Source organism: Panthera tigris, chromosome E2 (genome assembly GCF_018350195.1).
Source record: "Panthera tigris isolate Pti1 chromosome E2, P.tigris_Pti1_mat1.1, whole genome shotgun sequence".
Taxonomy (NCBI): Eukaryota; Metazoa; Chordata; class Mammalia; order Carnivora; family Felidae; genus Panthera; species Panthera tigris.
Genome location: NC_056674.1, coordinates 7781070 through 7796126, shown reverse-complemented (window position 1 = coordinate 7796126; position 15057 = coordinate 7781070). Strand labels below are relative to the sequence as shown.

The 15057-nt window shown below is 56.9% G+C and overlaps 1 protein-coding gene across 3 annotated transcripts in view; it reads right to left on the bottom strand.

Moving 5' to 3' along the window:
• Positions 1-15057, bottom strand: part of LRRC4B (leucine rich repeat containing 4B) — a 62259-nt gene that overhangs the window by 11134 nt on the left and 36068 nt on the right. For 2 of the 3 annotated variants that reach the window (XM_042970340.1, XM_042970343.1), the window contains exon 2: positions 12167-12498. In XM_042970340.1, the coding sequence (XP_042826274.1) occupies positions 12167-12463 (297 nt within the window). In that variant the 5' untranslated portion in view covers positions 12464-12498. Of the gene's footprint in view, positions 1-12166; positions 12499-14603; positions 14678-15057 lie in introns of those variants that run through there. The other variant, XM_042970341.1, reaches the window with a different exon arrangement.

The window sequence follows — 15057 nt, the reverse complement described above, 5'->3', positions numbered from 1 at the left end:
TAGATCATGACTTGAGCTGAAATTGAGAGTTGGGACACTTAACCAAATGAGTCACCTCAGTGCCCCTGGATTTTGTTTTTTAGTACAGTCTGAAAATTGCTGTCTTTTAACTGGAAGTTTAGTCCATTTACATTTATTGTAATTAATAATACATTTGGAATTATTCTTACTGTTACTTTGTACTGTTTGTCCTGATTTTTTGCAGCCTATTCTTTCTCTTTTCCTGTCATCTTTTTCATTGATTTTTTTTCTTATTCAATTTCCCCCATCTACTATTTTAGAATCTATATATTTTCCTTTTCTCTTCTTTTAGTGGTTACCCTTAAAATTTAACACGCATACCTAAAGACTAAAGTCAGCCAGTTCCTCTCTTCTCCTCCTCTCACAAACAATACAAGGCTGATCCCATCCTGACTCTGAAACAAGATGCCATCCTGGGCAGGTTCCCAATAAGGCAGAAGGGGAAAGCCGTTATTTGTTAAGTGCCTATTGTGTACCCGACCTTGTATTAAATGCTCTGAGGTGGTGATCTCATTTAGTCCTTGTAGAAATCCTGTCACATGGGTGTTGTCAACCACACGTCCCTGCCTCTCTTCTTATTTGATGGTTTACCGCTGAGGAAATGGAGATTCAAAGAGGAAAACTTATCTGCCTTTGGTCTCACAGATCCAAAGTAGCAGAACCAAGATCGGACGTCTGCTTTTCCTCAATCTAAATAAATACAAAGTCTCCATCCGTCTGCGCATCCTAAGCCAAGAGGGTTGGACTCTCTGTTGGTTTCAATGCAGTTTGAGCCATGGGGCCTGTTCATTATTCAGCCATTACCCTCGTGTTGATTTGCTCATTTGACAGATATTCTTGGAGTGCCTGCTATGTGTCAAGTATCTTGCTGGGCTCTGGGGATCCGGCCGTGGACAAGAAAGAAGCAGCCCTGACTTCCCACAACCTGATCTTGAGTGGGGAGGGCACTAAACATAATAATTATGCAAATGATCCTTTAAATGGCAATGGTGTAAACAGATCATGGGTGCTTCCCTGGTTGTAGGGGGAGAGGCAGGTGTGGGCCGTTGTACAGCACAGTTTGACCCTCACCCTCCCCCCACCCAGAGCAGATGATATTTAAACGGGGGTCACTGTTGTGACCATTGACACAAAGTAGGATGGACAAGGTGGGGACTGGTTCTTGGAGTGGGCAAATCCCCCTTCCCTCCCAGCCTAACATTTGGCCTGGAAGGACACTGATGTCCTCTTATGTTGCAGAGGAGGTAGTCCTGGGGTCTTGCCTCTGACAGCAACCTCATAGCCAAGTACCCTTGTCCCCTCGCTTCTTCAGCCCATGGTTGCTGAGCCCTCTTCCCCCTAGGCCCGGCTCTGTGCTCACCGTCAAGGGTACAGACACCAGTCGGACAAGGGAACATGGCCCCATCGATGACCACTCCCAACCCCAAGGTGGAGGGGGGGTCTCTCCTTCATCCTGGAGCTTGGTCTATTACTTAGGGGACTTGCCACTTCAGCTACAGTTGGTAAACATTACTAACACTGAAAAAAAATCCCACTGAGTTCTGTTGGGGTTTTTAAGAAAATAAACTGTCAAGAATTCCTTTATTAACAATTTAACTGTGGTGGGAGATGATTAAGTGAATTGTTCATCTAAACACTATTAAGATAAATTGTTCTTATACGTTTTGAACGTACTGAACCGACAACGAAGCTTAGCAGCTCGCTGTCTTTTCTTGTGTGTATTAGTGTTTTGCATTCACGGTTTTAAAAACATTGTTATTTTTCTGTACTAAGTGCTTTTATGACGACTTCTCATAGTTCCTCCTTCCCTGAGATAAGGGCCTTGTGCCTCCTTTTCCGTGGGGATTTCCCTGACCTCCGGGACCCGCCAGGAGCCTGGCAGGCTTGGGTCTAGACTCAGCTTCCCCAGGCCTCAGTGTTCTCTTCTGTAGCACAGGTGCAGGGGCCGTGAGGACTGAGAACCAGCCCGTATCACCGCAACACAGCTCAGCCCAGGGGCAGGGTGGCCACTTAGGACGCTGCATCTCCTCCTTCAGTGAAATCCATAAATGTCACTTCTGTCACTAATATTACCTTGCCCAACAACAGGTTCTAAACTTGTCCCTGTTAGAAGGTTCCAGGCCATGCTGGCACTGACTTCTACTGGCAGGAGCCCAGAGGCTCCGGGCCCCACCTTCCAGGAGCCATATTGGGTGAGGGCAGCTGGGAACAATGTGTCAGCCTCCACAGCACCCCTGTCCCCACACCCACAGGCCGACCCTCAAGGGCGGTGGGTGGGGAAGGGCTCTGGCCAGAGCTCAGTGGCCCCCGCTATCTATCTCAGGGGAGAGAGCTCAAACCCCAGGGCTCCTCAGCACCCCAGACCGCTACTGTGCTCAGACAGACTTGTCTCGTCCCTGCCCCAACCCGGCCGGCTGCTCTCGCTCTTGCTCGTGGGCCCTGTAGCCTGGTGGTTCAAGCGGTGGGGTCAGACAGCTGGAGTCCTGATTCGGGCTGCCTCTCTACCACTTCTGGGACTTGGGTGAATTTTTTTTATTATTATTTTTAAATGTTTGTTAATTTTTTTTTTTTTTTTTTTTTGAGAGAGAGAACCCCTCTGCACTGTTAGCACAGAGCCTGGCACAGGGCTCGAACTCACGAACCCTGAGATCATGACCTGAGTCGAAGTTGGACGCTCAATTGACTGAGCCCCCCCCGAGGTGCCCCTTGGGTGCATTTTAGACCTCTTGGGGCCTGCTTCTCCATCTGTGCGATGGGGATTATAAAATCTACTTCTTAGGATTGGTGAGGGAATTAAATGTCTTTCCACACATGAGGGGCTTAGTGCCTTCGAGGTTAAGTGCACCATCTATGAACCTGTCACTTTCCTCCTCCTCTACACCTGAGCTCATGCTGTCCTGGAACGCCATCCCAGCCTCTGCACCTGCTCGGGGCCCAAGTCACTCAAGGCTCCCTAAAAACAGAAAAAAAAAAGCCTTTCTCCTTGCTAAGGCTTCCTGACCATCCCTGCCCCGTGAGAAGTCTGCTCCCAGACGCCAGCTCCTCTCATCCATGTATGTGACTGTCCATCTACACTCACCGGGCCATTGCCCGCCCTCCGGTCCTCCCCCTCATCTCCTTCCATTCATCCACCGGGGAGTTGCCTTCTCGGGCCTCCTGGGCCAAGCCCTGCCCTGTTTGCTGAGTCTGGCCTGCTCCTCACCTCTGTACCCCTGCCCCTACCCCAGACAGGCGTCTGAACCTGTGCAGATAATGCCCTGGGAAGCAGGGTGGGTACGATCTGTATCAGGAGGTAAGCGCACCCCAGCTTTGCCTAAGGCAGTGGGTGGGTGGGGTTAGGTGAAGGCTCAGGCGGGGTCAAAGACCTCCTTCCCAGTGAGGTTCCCTGGCCCCCTGCCCCCCATCCGGCTTCCACCTCCATCTTGTGAGCTCACGGGTCCTGCCTTCCGTGTGCTTCCCTCTCTGCATCCAGCTGTGCAAAGGTCCTGCAGCAGAGCCTGACACATAGTAGTTGTTTAATAGGGAACTGGGGCATGAGCTGGGTGCTGCGGACTGACAGGCCGGGGCCAATCAGACGCAGAAGGGACAGGCGTTCGGGGAGCAGCTTGCAGCCTGCTTCCACGTGGGGAGGAGAGCCCGTGTCCGGTGTTGTAAGGATTAAACTCTCAGTGTCTGGGGTCCACGAGGAAGTGTGCCTGGTGCCAGGCAAGTGTGGAATGTGACTCTGGCCCTTCAGAGGTGAGGTGTGTTTTCGGAAGGGCTGGAAGGGCAGGGCTGGGGCGGTGTCTGGGTCCAGCAGAGGGCACCCCCGAGTGTGGTGTGGCTGGGACAGGGACAGGCTGGCTGGCGAAGGGTCCTTGCAGCAAGGGGAGCACTGTCCGTCTTAAGGTCAAGGGATGGCATGGCGACTCTCACTGGGGCGGGGGGTGTGGGGGGGGCGGCAGTGCACGGGAAGCTAGGAGGAAGCTGGGGCAGGTGTCCTGATGAGCAAGGACAAGGCCAGAGCAGGAGCTGGCTTTGTGGACCGCATCAGGACTGACTTAGCTTTGAGCCTGAGGCGCCAGGACTACACAGAGCCCAGCCAGCTACGAATTAGGAAACATCAGGAAATTAGTGTTGGAAAAATCAAATTCTGTAGCCAGTCGGCCTGGGCTAAGTCCCAACTCTACCCCCCAACTGCGGCTTTTTGCACAAGGGTCTCACTTCCTGCACCACAGTCTTGCTGGGAGCAGCAAGGACTTACAGGGTAGTTGTGGACAGAGCTCGGAGCACTGCTGGGAGGCTGCACACACACCCCTACTCCCACCCTCCCAAGCGGGAGGTGGGCTCAGAGAGGCAACCTGAGTAATAGAGGGAGAGATGTGGGTCTCCTGTCTCTCAGGCCTCAGTCTACTCAACTGAAAAATGGGGATCCCCACCTGTCCCTCTCCTGGGGCTCTCATGAGGCTCCGAGGCCACAAGACTCTGCAAGATGGCGAGACGCCCTCTGATTGGTTCATGTAACGGTTGCATTTTGGGCCAGTGGTGCCGTGAACAAGTGTGCACAAGTACGATCAATGAATTTGGGGTGCCGCGGGGACTGGGGGGCCTTGACCTGACTGGGGGCTCGGGGAAGGCGCCTCTGGGGTTGAGTCAAGAAAGACGAGGCCGACCGTGACAAAGATCTCACTGTCAATCCTTGCTAGAGCTGCTCAGCTCCTGGCCCCTCACCAGGGTCCTCTCCCACCTTAAGTCCGCATGCGAATGCACTGCCCCCACGTGACGCCGTGTCCCCAGGGCATCCGGGAGCACCTAGAATGCAGTGGCGTTCAATACCTGCTTGTCCAAAGAATGAAAGCATTGAATTTCTCAGCGGCTCTATGACGGAAGGGCTGTTGTTACCCCGTTTCACAGATGACAAAACTGAGGCCCAGACAGGTTTGACAATGTGCCCGAGGAAGAGTTGTGAGTGAAGCCTCAACTGTCTCCACAACTGTTAAGCGCTGGTGCTAAGTAGATGTAGAGGAGAGTGGAAGAACATTCCAGAAAGAGAGAACGTCCAGTGTGAAGGGGCCCAGGGATGCAGGAGGCTGGAGGCAGGGGCCATGTCCTGAAGGGCGCTATCTCAGAGAAGGTAACAGGTGGACCACCTGGGGGCCTGAGCTCGATGGCGTCGGACTCCGCCACTTGTGACATGTGGCTCGTGCTGTCCTTCCTGGAGCCGGCTCGCTGACAGTCCCATTCCTGCTCCGGCCTGGAGCGCACAGGCCACTCTCCACGGCATGAATGGGGAGGAGGGACTCCACTACACCCACCCCGGCTCGAAAAGATTCTATCTCGAAGGTCAGGTGGAGTAGGGACCGCCCCCAAACTGGAAACGGTCCGAATGCCCATCCAGAGGAAATGGATCAAGAGATCGAGGTAACTTCATCGGACAGAATATTACCCAACAATAAAGAAGGAAAAGGAAGGAGCGCTGGGCTACAGGAGAACGACGAGGAGACCAGGCGGCCGAGAGGCACAAACAGCAGCTGGGGGGGCAGCCGTGTAGACGGTGTAGATGGTGTAGATGCACTATTCTGGCTGTTAGAAGTCAGGGGAGGGGCTGTCCCATTTTCCATCTGTCAAATGGGACAAACAGTCCTGTCCTTGTGAGAACGAAGAGGCCTGGGGAAGGGAGAGCACTCCCAGTCCCCCGGCTCAGGGTAAACGCTCCGCAGATTTGGGTTTCTGCTCCCTTTTCCAGGGACAGGTGAGCGAATCCCACCACAGACTGTTGCCTTCAGCTTGTATACCATTTTGTACATATTATATATTTAAGTAGAATTTTTCTTGATAACAAAAAGCACTAGGTGCCCGCACTGAAGAAAATTTAGCAACTGAAGAAAGCGAACAGAAGAAATGCAATTATCCTCCATAATGCTAGTGTGATGGGAAAGGCGGGGCCAACGTTTCTGGGTGGTCCCTGCATTTTGTGTTTGCTTTCAGGACAGTTTTATTATTTTATTATTATGTTTAAAGTTTACTTATTTATTTTTGAGAAAGAGAGAGAGAGCACAGCAGGAGAGGGGCAGAGAGGGAGACACAGACTCTAAAGCTGGCTCCAGCCTCTGAGTTGTCAGCGCAGAATGCTGATGCGGGCCTTGAACTCACAAACCCTCGAGATCATGACCTGAGCTGAAGTCGGAAGCTCAATCGACTGAGCCACCCAGACCCCCCCTCCTTTCAGGGCAGTTTTAAAACAAACTGGACGTCCTGCTTGCATCCTTTGAAAGCTCAGTGTTACATTCTAAGCACTTCCCTGTGTCCTTTGATATTCTTCGAAACTCTGTTTTAAATATTCAAGTAACACTCTGTTGTAAGAATGCGCCCCAATTCACTTGACCAATGCCCTGATTACCAAGAACTGAGGCGGCTTCTGTTCTACACTTTGGCCCCCTTGGGCCATCCTTCAACCTCTCTCTGAAGCACCTCTGAGCACTTCTTTCCGGTGGGTGGATGGGTTTCTTAGGCCAGAAGCACACGTCCTTGCAGAGCACCTTCACACACTGCCCACACGACCTCCCGGTGGACCCCGAGGGACCCTGGTTAAGCCCACGCGTGAAGTCTGATCCAGAGAGTCCCCCAAAGATGTTACCACGAGGCTCCCAAAGGGGTCCTGAGGGGGATTTTGTGGTGGAGACAGCTCCAAGCCTCCTGGGTGACTGTCCTGATTCAGAGGTGGGGGGGGGGCAGGAGGTGGGGGGGCACCCACCAAGGAGAATTCTGCAGTGGGTGGACACACGCGCTCACACACCCTGATGTGGATGGCTCTTAAAACACCCCGGGGCTGAGTGAAAACAGTAAGACAAAGAAAGCCATCTATAATGCAGCTTCATCTACATAAATTAAAAATACATGCACACAATAAGCATTTTGCAAGAACACACACAAGCAGAAAGATCCACAGTAAACACATTAGGATGACTGGCTCTGGGGAGGAGGGGAACAGAGCCGGCCGAGGAGAGGAGGAGTAGGCCCGGCCCAGGTGGGAGCTGTGTGGGGTCCCTGGGGCATGTGGCCTCAGGGCTGTCAGGGCTGGGAGGTCAGGGGGAAGGGGCGTCTCTAGGCCTCTGCCTAGAAGGTGACTCCACAGGCTCGGGCTTTCGCGCCCCTGTCCCATCTCAGAAACGATTTGGGGGCCCATGGAAGGCTGCTGATATTTAAAAATTATTTTGCTTGCAAAGGCCATTAAAACAACCATTTCCACCACCTGCTGGCCCTGTCGTGTCCCAGGAGGGCATTTGAACCCTCTCCAGAGATGGACACCACTGTTCTAGACGGAAGCTTTTGCTCGGGAGCCAGCCGACCTTCCATTCATAGACAACTATCTGCTATGCACTTGCTGTGTACCAGGCTCTGTTCTCGGTGCTGGGGGTCCAGCAGGGAGCAGGGTGAAGACCCCCTTCAGGGAGTCATCGTCTGTGCAGAGCCAGATGACAAGCAAGTGACCACGGACAGGACAGGGAGGCTCTCAAATCCCCGGAACTCAGGCCATTTCTACGGCGCTTTGGTGTCAGGCTGCGTGTGTGTGTGTGTGTGTGTGTGTGCGCGCGCGCACGCACAGTCCCCTGCATGTTTGGGGAAGTACCAGCCACCACGAGCAGGACACATAGGGCTTGCAGGGCAGTGCCTCTATGATCGTCCCTCTGACTCCGAGATTCTACTTCTAGGAATTTCTCCCAAGGGCAGAATCCGGAAAGTTCCCAAGACTGAGCACGGAGGTTGTTGACCACAGCGCTGTCTGTATCAGTGAAAACACTGGAGAGAAGAACGGACTAGTTAAGTAACGGGATGGCCAGAATCCTACACAGTGATTAAAACTGATATTTTGGACGAGCATTAGTGTCAGGGAGAAAGGTGTTCATGCTACGCTCTCAGGTGTCGAAAGTCAGCTACAAACTGATACCAAATGGTGTGATTTCATTTTTTTTCTCAAAAAAGTAAAAAAAAAAAAAAAGAAAGAAATCCCTTTACCAACCCCCCCTACCAGGGCACTGGCCAGAAAGACACTAAATGCTAATGGGAGTTACCTGTGAGTGTCGAATTACGCTTGGCTTTTGTCCCTGTGTTTTTACTTAGGTATATATTCTAGGTTTTCTAAATTAATTTGCATTCATTCTGTAATAAATAATTTAAAAGTCAATTTGTATGGGCTCAAAAAAGAGCCAGGAAGCCTTTAAAAACAAAATGTAAACAGTAGTTATTTATATCTAGGTGGTGGGACTAGGGGTCATTTTTTTTCTTTTTCTTTTTCTTTTTAACTGGATAATGAAAAAGTTACTTTCTCGGGGTGCCTGGATGGCTCAGTCGGATAAGCATCTGACTCTTGATATCGGCTCAGGTCATAATCTCATGGTTTGTGGGATCGAGCCCCACGTCGGGCTCTGTGCTGGCAGAGCTTGGGGTTCTCTGTCTCCCTCTCTCCTTCTCGTGTGTGCGCGCTCTCTCAAAATAAATAAATGAACTTTTTTTTTTTTCCTACAGTTACATTCCCAAGTTCCTCCACTGGCTCCCTCGGCAGCCCCACTCCTGCCACCTGCAAGGTGCCCACGAAGGGAGGCCAGTCTGACTGAACGTTCACAAGCACCTGCTCTCGTGGACAGCACTCTTTCCACCCTGGGGGAACATGCAGTTTGCGGGGGGACGGAGGCCTCTGGGGTGGGGGTGCCAGAACCCCCAGGGATGAAACATGCCCACGTTTGTGTGTGCTTAGCACTGTGCACGCCGCGTGGCTGCAGCAGACCCGTGCGTGACTTATAAAGAAGTTCACTCACGTCCATGGGGCTCAAGTGCACACCCGGACAGAGATGTGGGTCAAACGTCTGGAGGCCAGTGGCCCCACGAGATGGGGTGACAGACGCGCCAGCAAACAGGCCCAGGCAAAGGGGCCAGCTCAGCCCCAAAAGAAAACCATCCTGTCTTGCCTCTTCCCACACCCGCTCTGCTGGAACGTCCTGGTGTCTCCACCTTCAAAACACGCCCAGAACCGGCCGACTTCTCACCACCTCCACCGCAAGCAGCCTGGTCCCAGCCGAGCCCCCGGCATTTCTCACCAGAACTCTGCACCAGCAAGGAGACAGCAGATCCGGGATTCAAACCCAGCCCCCCTGGCGCAGGATCCACGTGCCGTATGGGCCTCCCTGCACCTCAGCCGGGGAGACCCAAGTCAGCAGCCCGTCTGCCCTCTGCTCAGAGCTTCCCCCGGCTCCTGGCTCATTCTGAGAAGAGCCCACGTCCTCACCATGAGGCCATGAGGCCCTGCGGCCCTGCGGGATCTGCCCTCACCTCCCACCCTCTCTCCTGGCTCACTGTGCTCCGGTCACACCTGCTTGTTGCTGTTCCTCCCACACACCAGGCAGGATCCTACCCCAGGGCCTTTGCATTTGCTGTCCTCTGCCTGGAATGCCCTTCCATGAGATTCCACCTTCATGTCCTCCAAACGTTTGCTCAGATGTCACCTTCTCCACTAGGCCACCTGGACCTCCTGTCTTTAAAGCTGCAGCCAGTCACCCCTCCTCCTCCTGCACCCACCGTCCCCAACCCCCATCTATTTCCTTTTCCCACAGCCCTCAGCATGTTTAACACATGCCATTTACTTATCAGGCCGAAGTCTAGAATGCGGGCTGGGGGTAGGTAGGACAGGTTGTCTGTTTCGCTCACTGATGTATCTGGAGTGACTGGAACACGCCTCCCACACAGAAGACAACCAAGAGATATTTAGCAAACACAAGCGTCCTGGGTAACGGCAGGGATGTCTGGAGGTGGGGGCGGGGGGAGTCCACGGGCCCAGACTGGAAGGCGGCGAAGGAAGGCTAGGCTGGGGGACCCAGGGGCCACAGAGAGGCATATTTGGATGGAGGGGTGAAATGGGAGGGCAACTGGCGGCAATCGTAGGGGCCGGCAGGCCAGGCCCAGCTGTGTGGGACTCGGCTGTCACAATACAGAGGCTGGATTTCACTCCTGAGGCCAGGAGGCTTCAGTGGGTTTCAGGCAGAGGCCAGCACCCCTTGGGGGCCACTGGGAGGATGGACTGGGCCTGGGAGTAGGGGCTGGCGGTGCCAGGGGAGCACTGCTCGGGCCGTTGTGCGCCTGCGGGCAGCCACAAGTCTGTGGGCGGAGCCCCGAGCCGGCAAACGCACTGAATCGTTCATCGAGCTCCCCAAAGAGAAAATGGCCCAGTTCTACTGCAGGGTCACTGCCGCGGCCTGGGGCTGCTGGTGGGGCGGACTCAGCGGCCCCTCATCGCACGTACTTCCTGATGCGCTAACGTCTCCCCTCCGACTTCCATTCCCCAGAATGCAGTTGTCCCAGCCCAACTCGCCATCCCGTTCGTTTTACAGTCTCTTCCCTCATACGTACACAAGGGGAGGGCTCTGCCCTTCCGTCAGTACCTAAATCAGGGCTTGTCTCGGAGCTGGTGGCAACACGTGTGGAACGTCACGTGAGTAAAGAAAGGCCGGAACCGGGCCGGCAGAGTCCAGGGAACAAGGGCGAGAAGGAAGTGAGGGTGTCGGCCCCCTGACAGGAGTCAAGGGCAGGTCAGCAGGGACTCCAGCCTGAGGATGCAGGTTAGACTCCCAGCGCACTCTACAGAAGGCACCCTGTTGAGGAGGTGGGGCCGAGCTGGAGGACACGATCCTGACCCCAACACTGGCTTCACTGGTCCTTGCCGTGCGGCCACCAGGATAGCCTTCTCGACTTGGGCAGTAGTGCTCTTGGTGCTGTGCCCCTGAAAGATCCCCTCTGTCTTCTGCAGAGGGGAGCCCTGTCCCCAGGCTCTCAGGGACAGTGAGATGGGTGCCACTGACCCCTTCCCCTCCCAGGGACAGATAGGGAAGTGCCATGGCGGAGGGGAACCTTAGCTTCCAGGGGCCTGGGACGTCACATACGAGGCGTCTTCTCTCCTAGCTTTATGGGCTGGGGTCGGGGAAGGCTTGCGTGGTGTGCGGTACCGACCCTGTGCCTTTAAAATGGTGGTTCTCGGGGCGGCTGGGTGGCTCAGTAGGTTAAGCGCCCGACTTCGGCTCAGGTCATGATCTCAAGGTTGGTGGGTTCGAACCCCGCGTCGGGCTCAGGGCTGACAGCTCGGAGCCTGGAGCCTGCTTCGGATTCTGCGTCTCCCTCTCTCTCTGCCCCTCCCTCACTTGAACTCTCTCTCTCAAAAGTAACATTTAAAAACTTAAAAAAAAAATAGTGGCTCTCAACTAGGGAGATCCCCCCCCCTCCCCTTCAGTATCTGGCAACATTTGGAGACATTTGGGCACCAGGGGCGAGGTGCTGCTGGCGTCTGGTGGCCAGGGTTACTGCTCAGCACCCTACAGCACATAGGAGGTCCCCACAACCAAAGACGATTGGGCCCCAAACGTCAACAGAGTAGAGGAGAGACCCTGCTTTAAAAATGCACAGCTCTGCCCTCGAGGCATCATTTATACCCCGTCTTAGCCACAGTCACAATTAACCTGATGGCACCTGCCCCGTCCAGGCACCAGCCACGCGCTTGGACAGGAGACGAGGCCCACGGGAGTGCTCAGGTCTCCAAATGTCACGCCACCTCCGGGAAGTGGGCACATGAGCCCCACACCGCACGGCAAAGGAGTGCTCGCCAGGTGCCAGAAGATTCTAAGTCCCTGGCAAGTCTGAAACCCATCAGCCGTCACCCAACTCCCCCGGGGCAGGAGGTCTTAGCATCCCCATTTTGCAGACGAAGAAACGGAGGCGCAGAGACCACGTGAGCCCGAGGCCACGCAGCAGGTGTAGCGGCGCAGAAGGCACGGAGGCCTCGAGCAAGGGTCGCTTTGCCCACCTGTGACTCCAAGGGCAGGCCGAGGGCTTGCCTGTCCTGTGCTGGCGGAGGCAGGCAGGTGGCCGTGCCTCTGAGCCCCAACGCACTGGCACAGAGGTGTTTTCTCGTCAGAGAAAACCCGGGCAGCCTTAGCTCAAGTTAATAGGATGCAAACAGTATCTCCTAAGTGCCACAGGGACGGCCGTGAGGAGCTGGAGGGGACGCCCAGAAGGCCTTCGCCACCTCGAGGAAGAGGAACTGGCCACCACCTGTGCAGCGCCACTACCCCCCACGGCTGTGTGTCCCCCCTCCCCCACCCCACCGGATGCCGGCCCAGCTCACCTGGATGCCATTCTCCTGCAGGTTCAGGTACCGCGTGTTGACAGGGATGCTGGCGGGGACCTCGGCCAGCTCTCTCCGCGTGCAGATCACCCGGCTGGCCTGGTTGCTGCAGGAGCAGGCCGCGGGGCAGGAGGTGGCCGGCGGGGAGCCCCCTCCGGCGGCCAATGTCATGGCCACGCCGCCCCCGCCGGCCCCCAGGGGTGGGGAGAAGAGCCAGAGGAAGAGCAGGGCCCCATGGGGCCAGGACATCCTACCGGGCGGCAGTGGGGGGCACGGGGAGCTGCGGGCGCACGCCATCCTCAATGTTCATGCTCCGCGTGGGCGCCGGGGGGCTGTCGGGGTGGGGGGGAGAGAGGGAGAAGCTCAGTGAGGGACAAGGACCCCGTTGGCCCACCTGCTCCCCAACCCCCAGGCAGCTCTCAGCCACTGCTGCCACCGTCACCTCCCTGGTCTACTCAGGACCCGGAGAGCAGGGCTCCCCCTGCCCCGTGGGGGGCCGACCCACCCCCTGAGGGAGGCAGACAATGGCGCTAGCCCTGCCCTCCCTGCACTGTCTCACGTCCTTCCCCGACTGGAAGATTGTGCCCATTTCGCAGAACGGACAACCGAGGCAAGGGTGAGGTGGGGAGAGAACGGCTGCCCCAGGCGCTTGGCCAGTAACGGAGATGTCAGGTCCAAACCCTGGTTCTAGGCATGGTTTCAGAGATGGAGACAAAGAGGCAGAGATGGAGGGAGAGGAAGAGAGACGAGATGAAGTGCCAGAGAAAGGATGAAGTGCCGGGTCTGGAAGCCTGGGTGGTGGTCTGGAGTCTGGCTTCCGTCACAGTGGCCGTCTAGGCCCCCTTGCCTCCGGCGCGACCTCCTGTCCCCTCACCCCACTCCCTACCCAGGAGCCTTTGCAAAGAGGCCGGGTGCCCAGCACCAAACGCCCCCCACACTGGGCCCGCCGCCCCTCAGACTCCTGTCACCCCGTCAGGGGCCGGGGGTGGCCTCTCAGCAGCCAGAGAGACTTGAGTTAGACTCAGAGGAGGAACTTCAAGAAGGTAAGTGCCAGACAAGGCACCTGTTGAGGTGAAGTGTGGGCAGGAGAGGCTGGGAGCAGACTGGAGAAGGCAAGGGGGAGGAGGGGGCCGCGGGGGCCTGGGATGGCAGCACAGGCGGGAGGCCGTGGGATTGCAGGTGCCCAGGGCCAAGGCAGCGCCTGGTGGCTCCGTGCCAGCAGCTGCCGGGGATGGTGTCGGGGCAGTCGGTGGGGAGGGGGCTGGGGGCCAGAGACCCTGTGCTCGAACTCTGGGGTGGGCAACGGGCGGGGTGGGGTCAGGGCAAGACAAAGGGGGACGGGCCAATCGTAACAACAGCGACGGTGAGAACGGCAACGATAATAACAGCTCAGGTCTTCCGGGTTAGCCCTTTCTATGCCCCAGACTCTGCGCACACAGTGTTCTCATGGAAGCCTCCCGGGAACCGTAGGAGGAAGCCGTTAGGACGCCCAGTCTGCAGATGAGGACACTGAGGCGCTGGAAGGGGGACGGCTCGTCCCGGCGTGGAGCCGGCCAGCGAGTGGCAGAGGGGGCTGGTGGCCCTGGCTTTCCCTTCCCTTCCAGGCAGTGTCTGGAGCACATGCACGTGCACCCACATCAGCCGCCCCGAGTCCCCCGGCTAGCGGGGGGGGGGGGGGGGAGACGGAAGTGGTCTGCACAAACATGCCCACCAGCAGCAGAGACCCGGGCACACCGCAGACAGCCGACTCTCAGACCCACGGACACGGGGCCACCAGCCCCAACCCCGCACGCGCGTGCGCACACACACACACACACACGCACGCACACACACACACACACACACACATTCGTTTCCTCCTTCTGCAGTTTCCAAGATCATTTTAACTCCGATAAAAATGCATGTGCGTAGTCTGTGCGCCTGGATGCATGTGTGAGAGCCAGAGCTAGACGGAGAGACGCAGAGACAGAGACGAGAAAGCCTGAGAGACAGAGACGAGGAGGGGTCGGTTCTGTGTCTGAATCCTGGACTCATTTTTCCACCTGGTGGGCTGGGGGCTGTGTGCGCCTCTATCTGTGAGTCATGTGAGCGCAGCGGGGTCTCCCCTTCCCGAGTGTGACGGGGGGGGGGGGGTCTCCGCTGGCCCTAGTCCTGCACCCCCATCCCCTTTCCCACCTCCTAAGACTGGCGACGACTCAGCCCACACCCTCGAAGCCAGGGGCAGAAATTGCGGCTGCAGCACTCGCCCCAGGTCCAGGCCTGCAGCCGCGCGTCTCTACCGCATCTGTCCCCATCTCTCCTGCAGCCGCCCGCATCCCTCCCCCCCCTCCCATCACAGCTTCTGCGGTGGCGGCTGGGCCTCCCGCCCCTTCCCTCCTTCGCCCTCAGCCATCTCTGTCCTTGTCCCCCCCACCCAACCACAGTGAGGGACACTCACCCCGGTGGCTCCGCTTCCGCTGGGCCTCTCCCTGGGCCCCAGGCCCCCCCCTCCACATGCCTCCAGCCGGCGGGGGGGCTCTGCCTCCCCGGTTCTCCAGGGCTTCCTTCGAGGTCGGGCTGGGGGGGGGCGCAGGGGCTTCTGGGGTCTCCCCGCGCCCCCCCCTCCTCGCCGGTCGCCCTTCCCGCCCCGGGGAGGCCCGTCCAGGCCACTGCAGCAGTCTCCTCCCCCTCCTCCCTGCTGGCCTCCTCTTGCTTCCTACCCCCACCCCCACCGCTACCTCCGCTCTCCCCCCCCCCACCGCCGGCTGCTCTGCTCTCCCCCCACCGACCCCGGCCCCCTTCTCCTCTCTCCCGGCCCCCTGGCCTTGTCCCTCCTCAGCCCCAGCCCCCTCTTCGGGGCTCCCCCTCACTGTCTCGCCTCCCTCGGGACGACCAGGCCCCCTCTCTCCTTC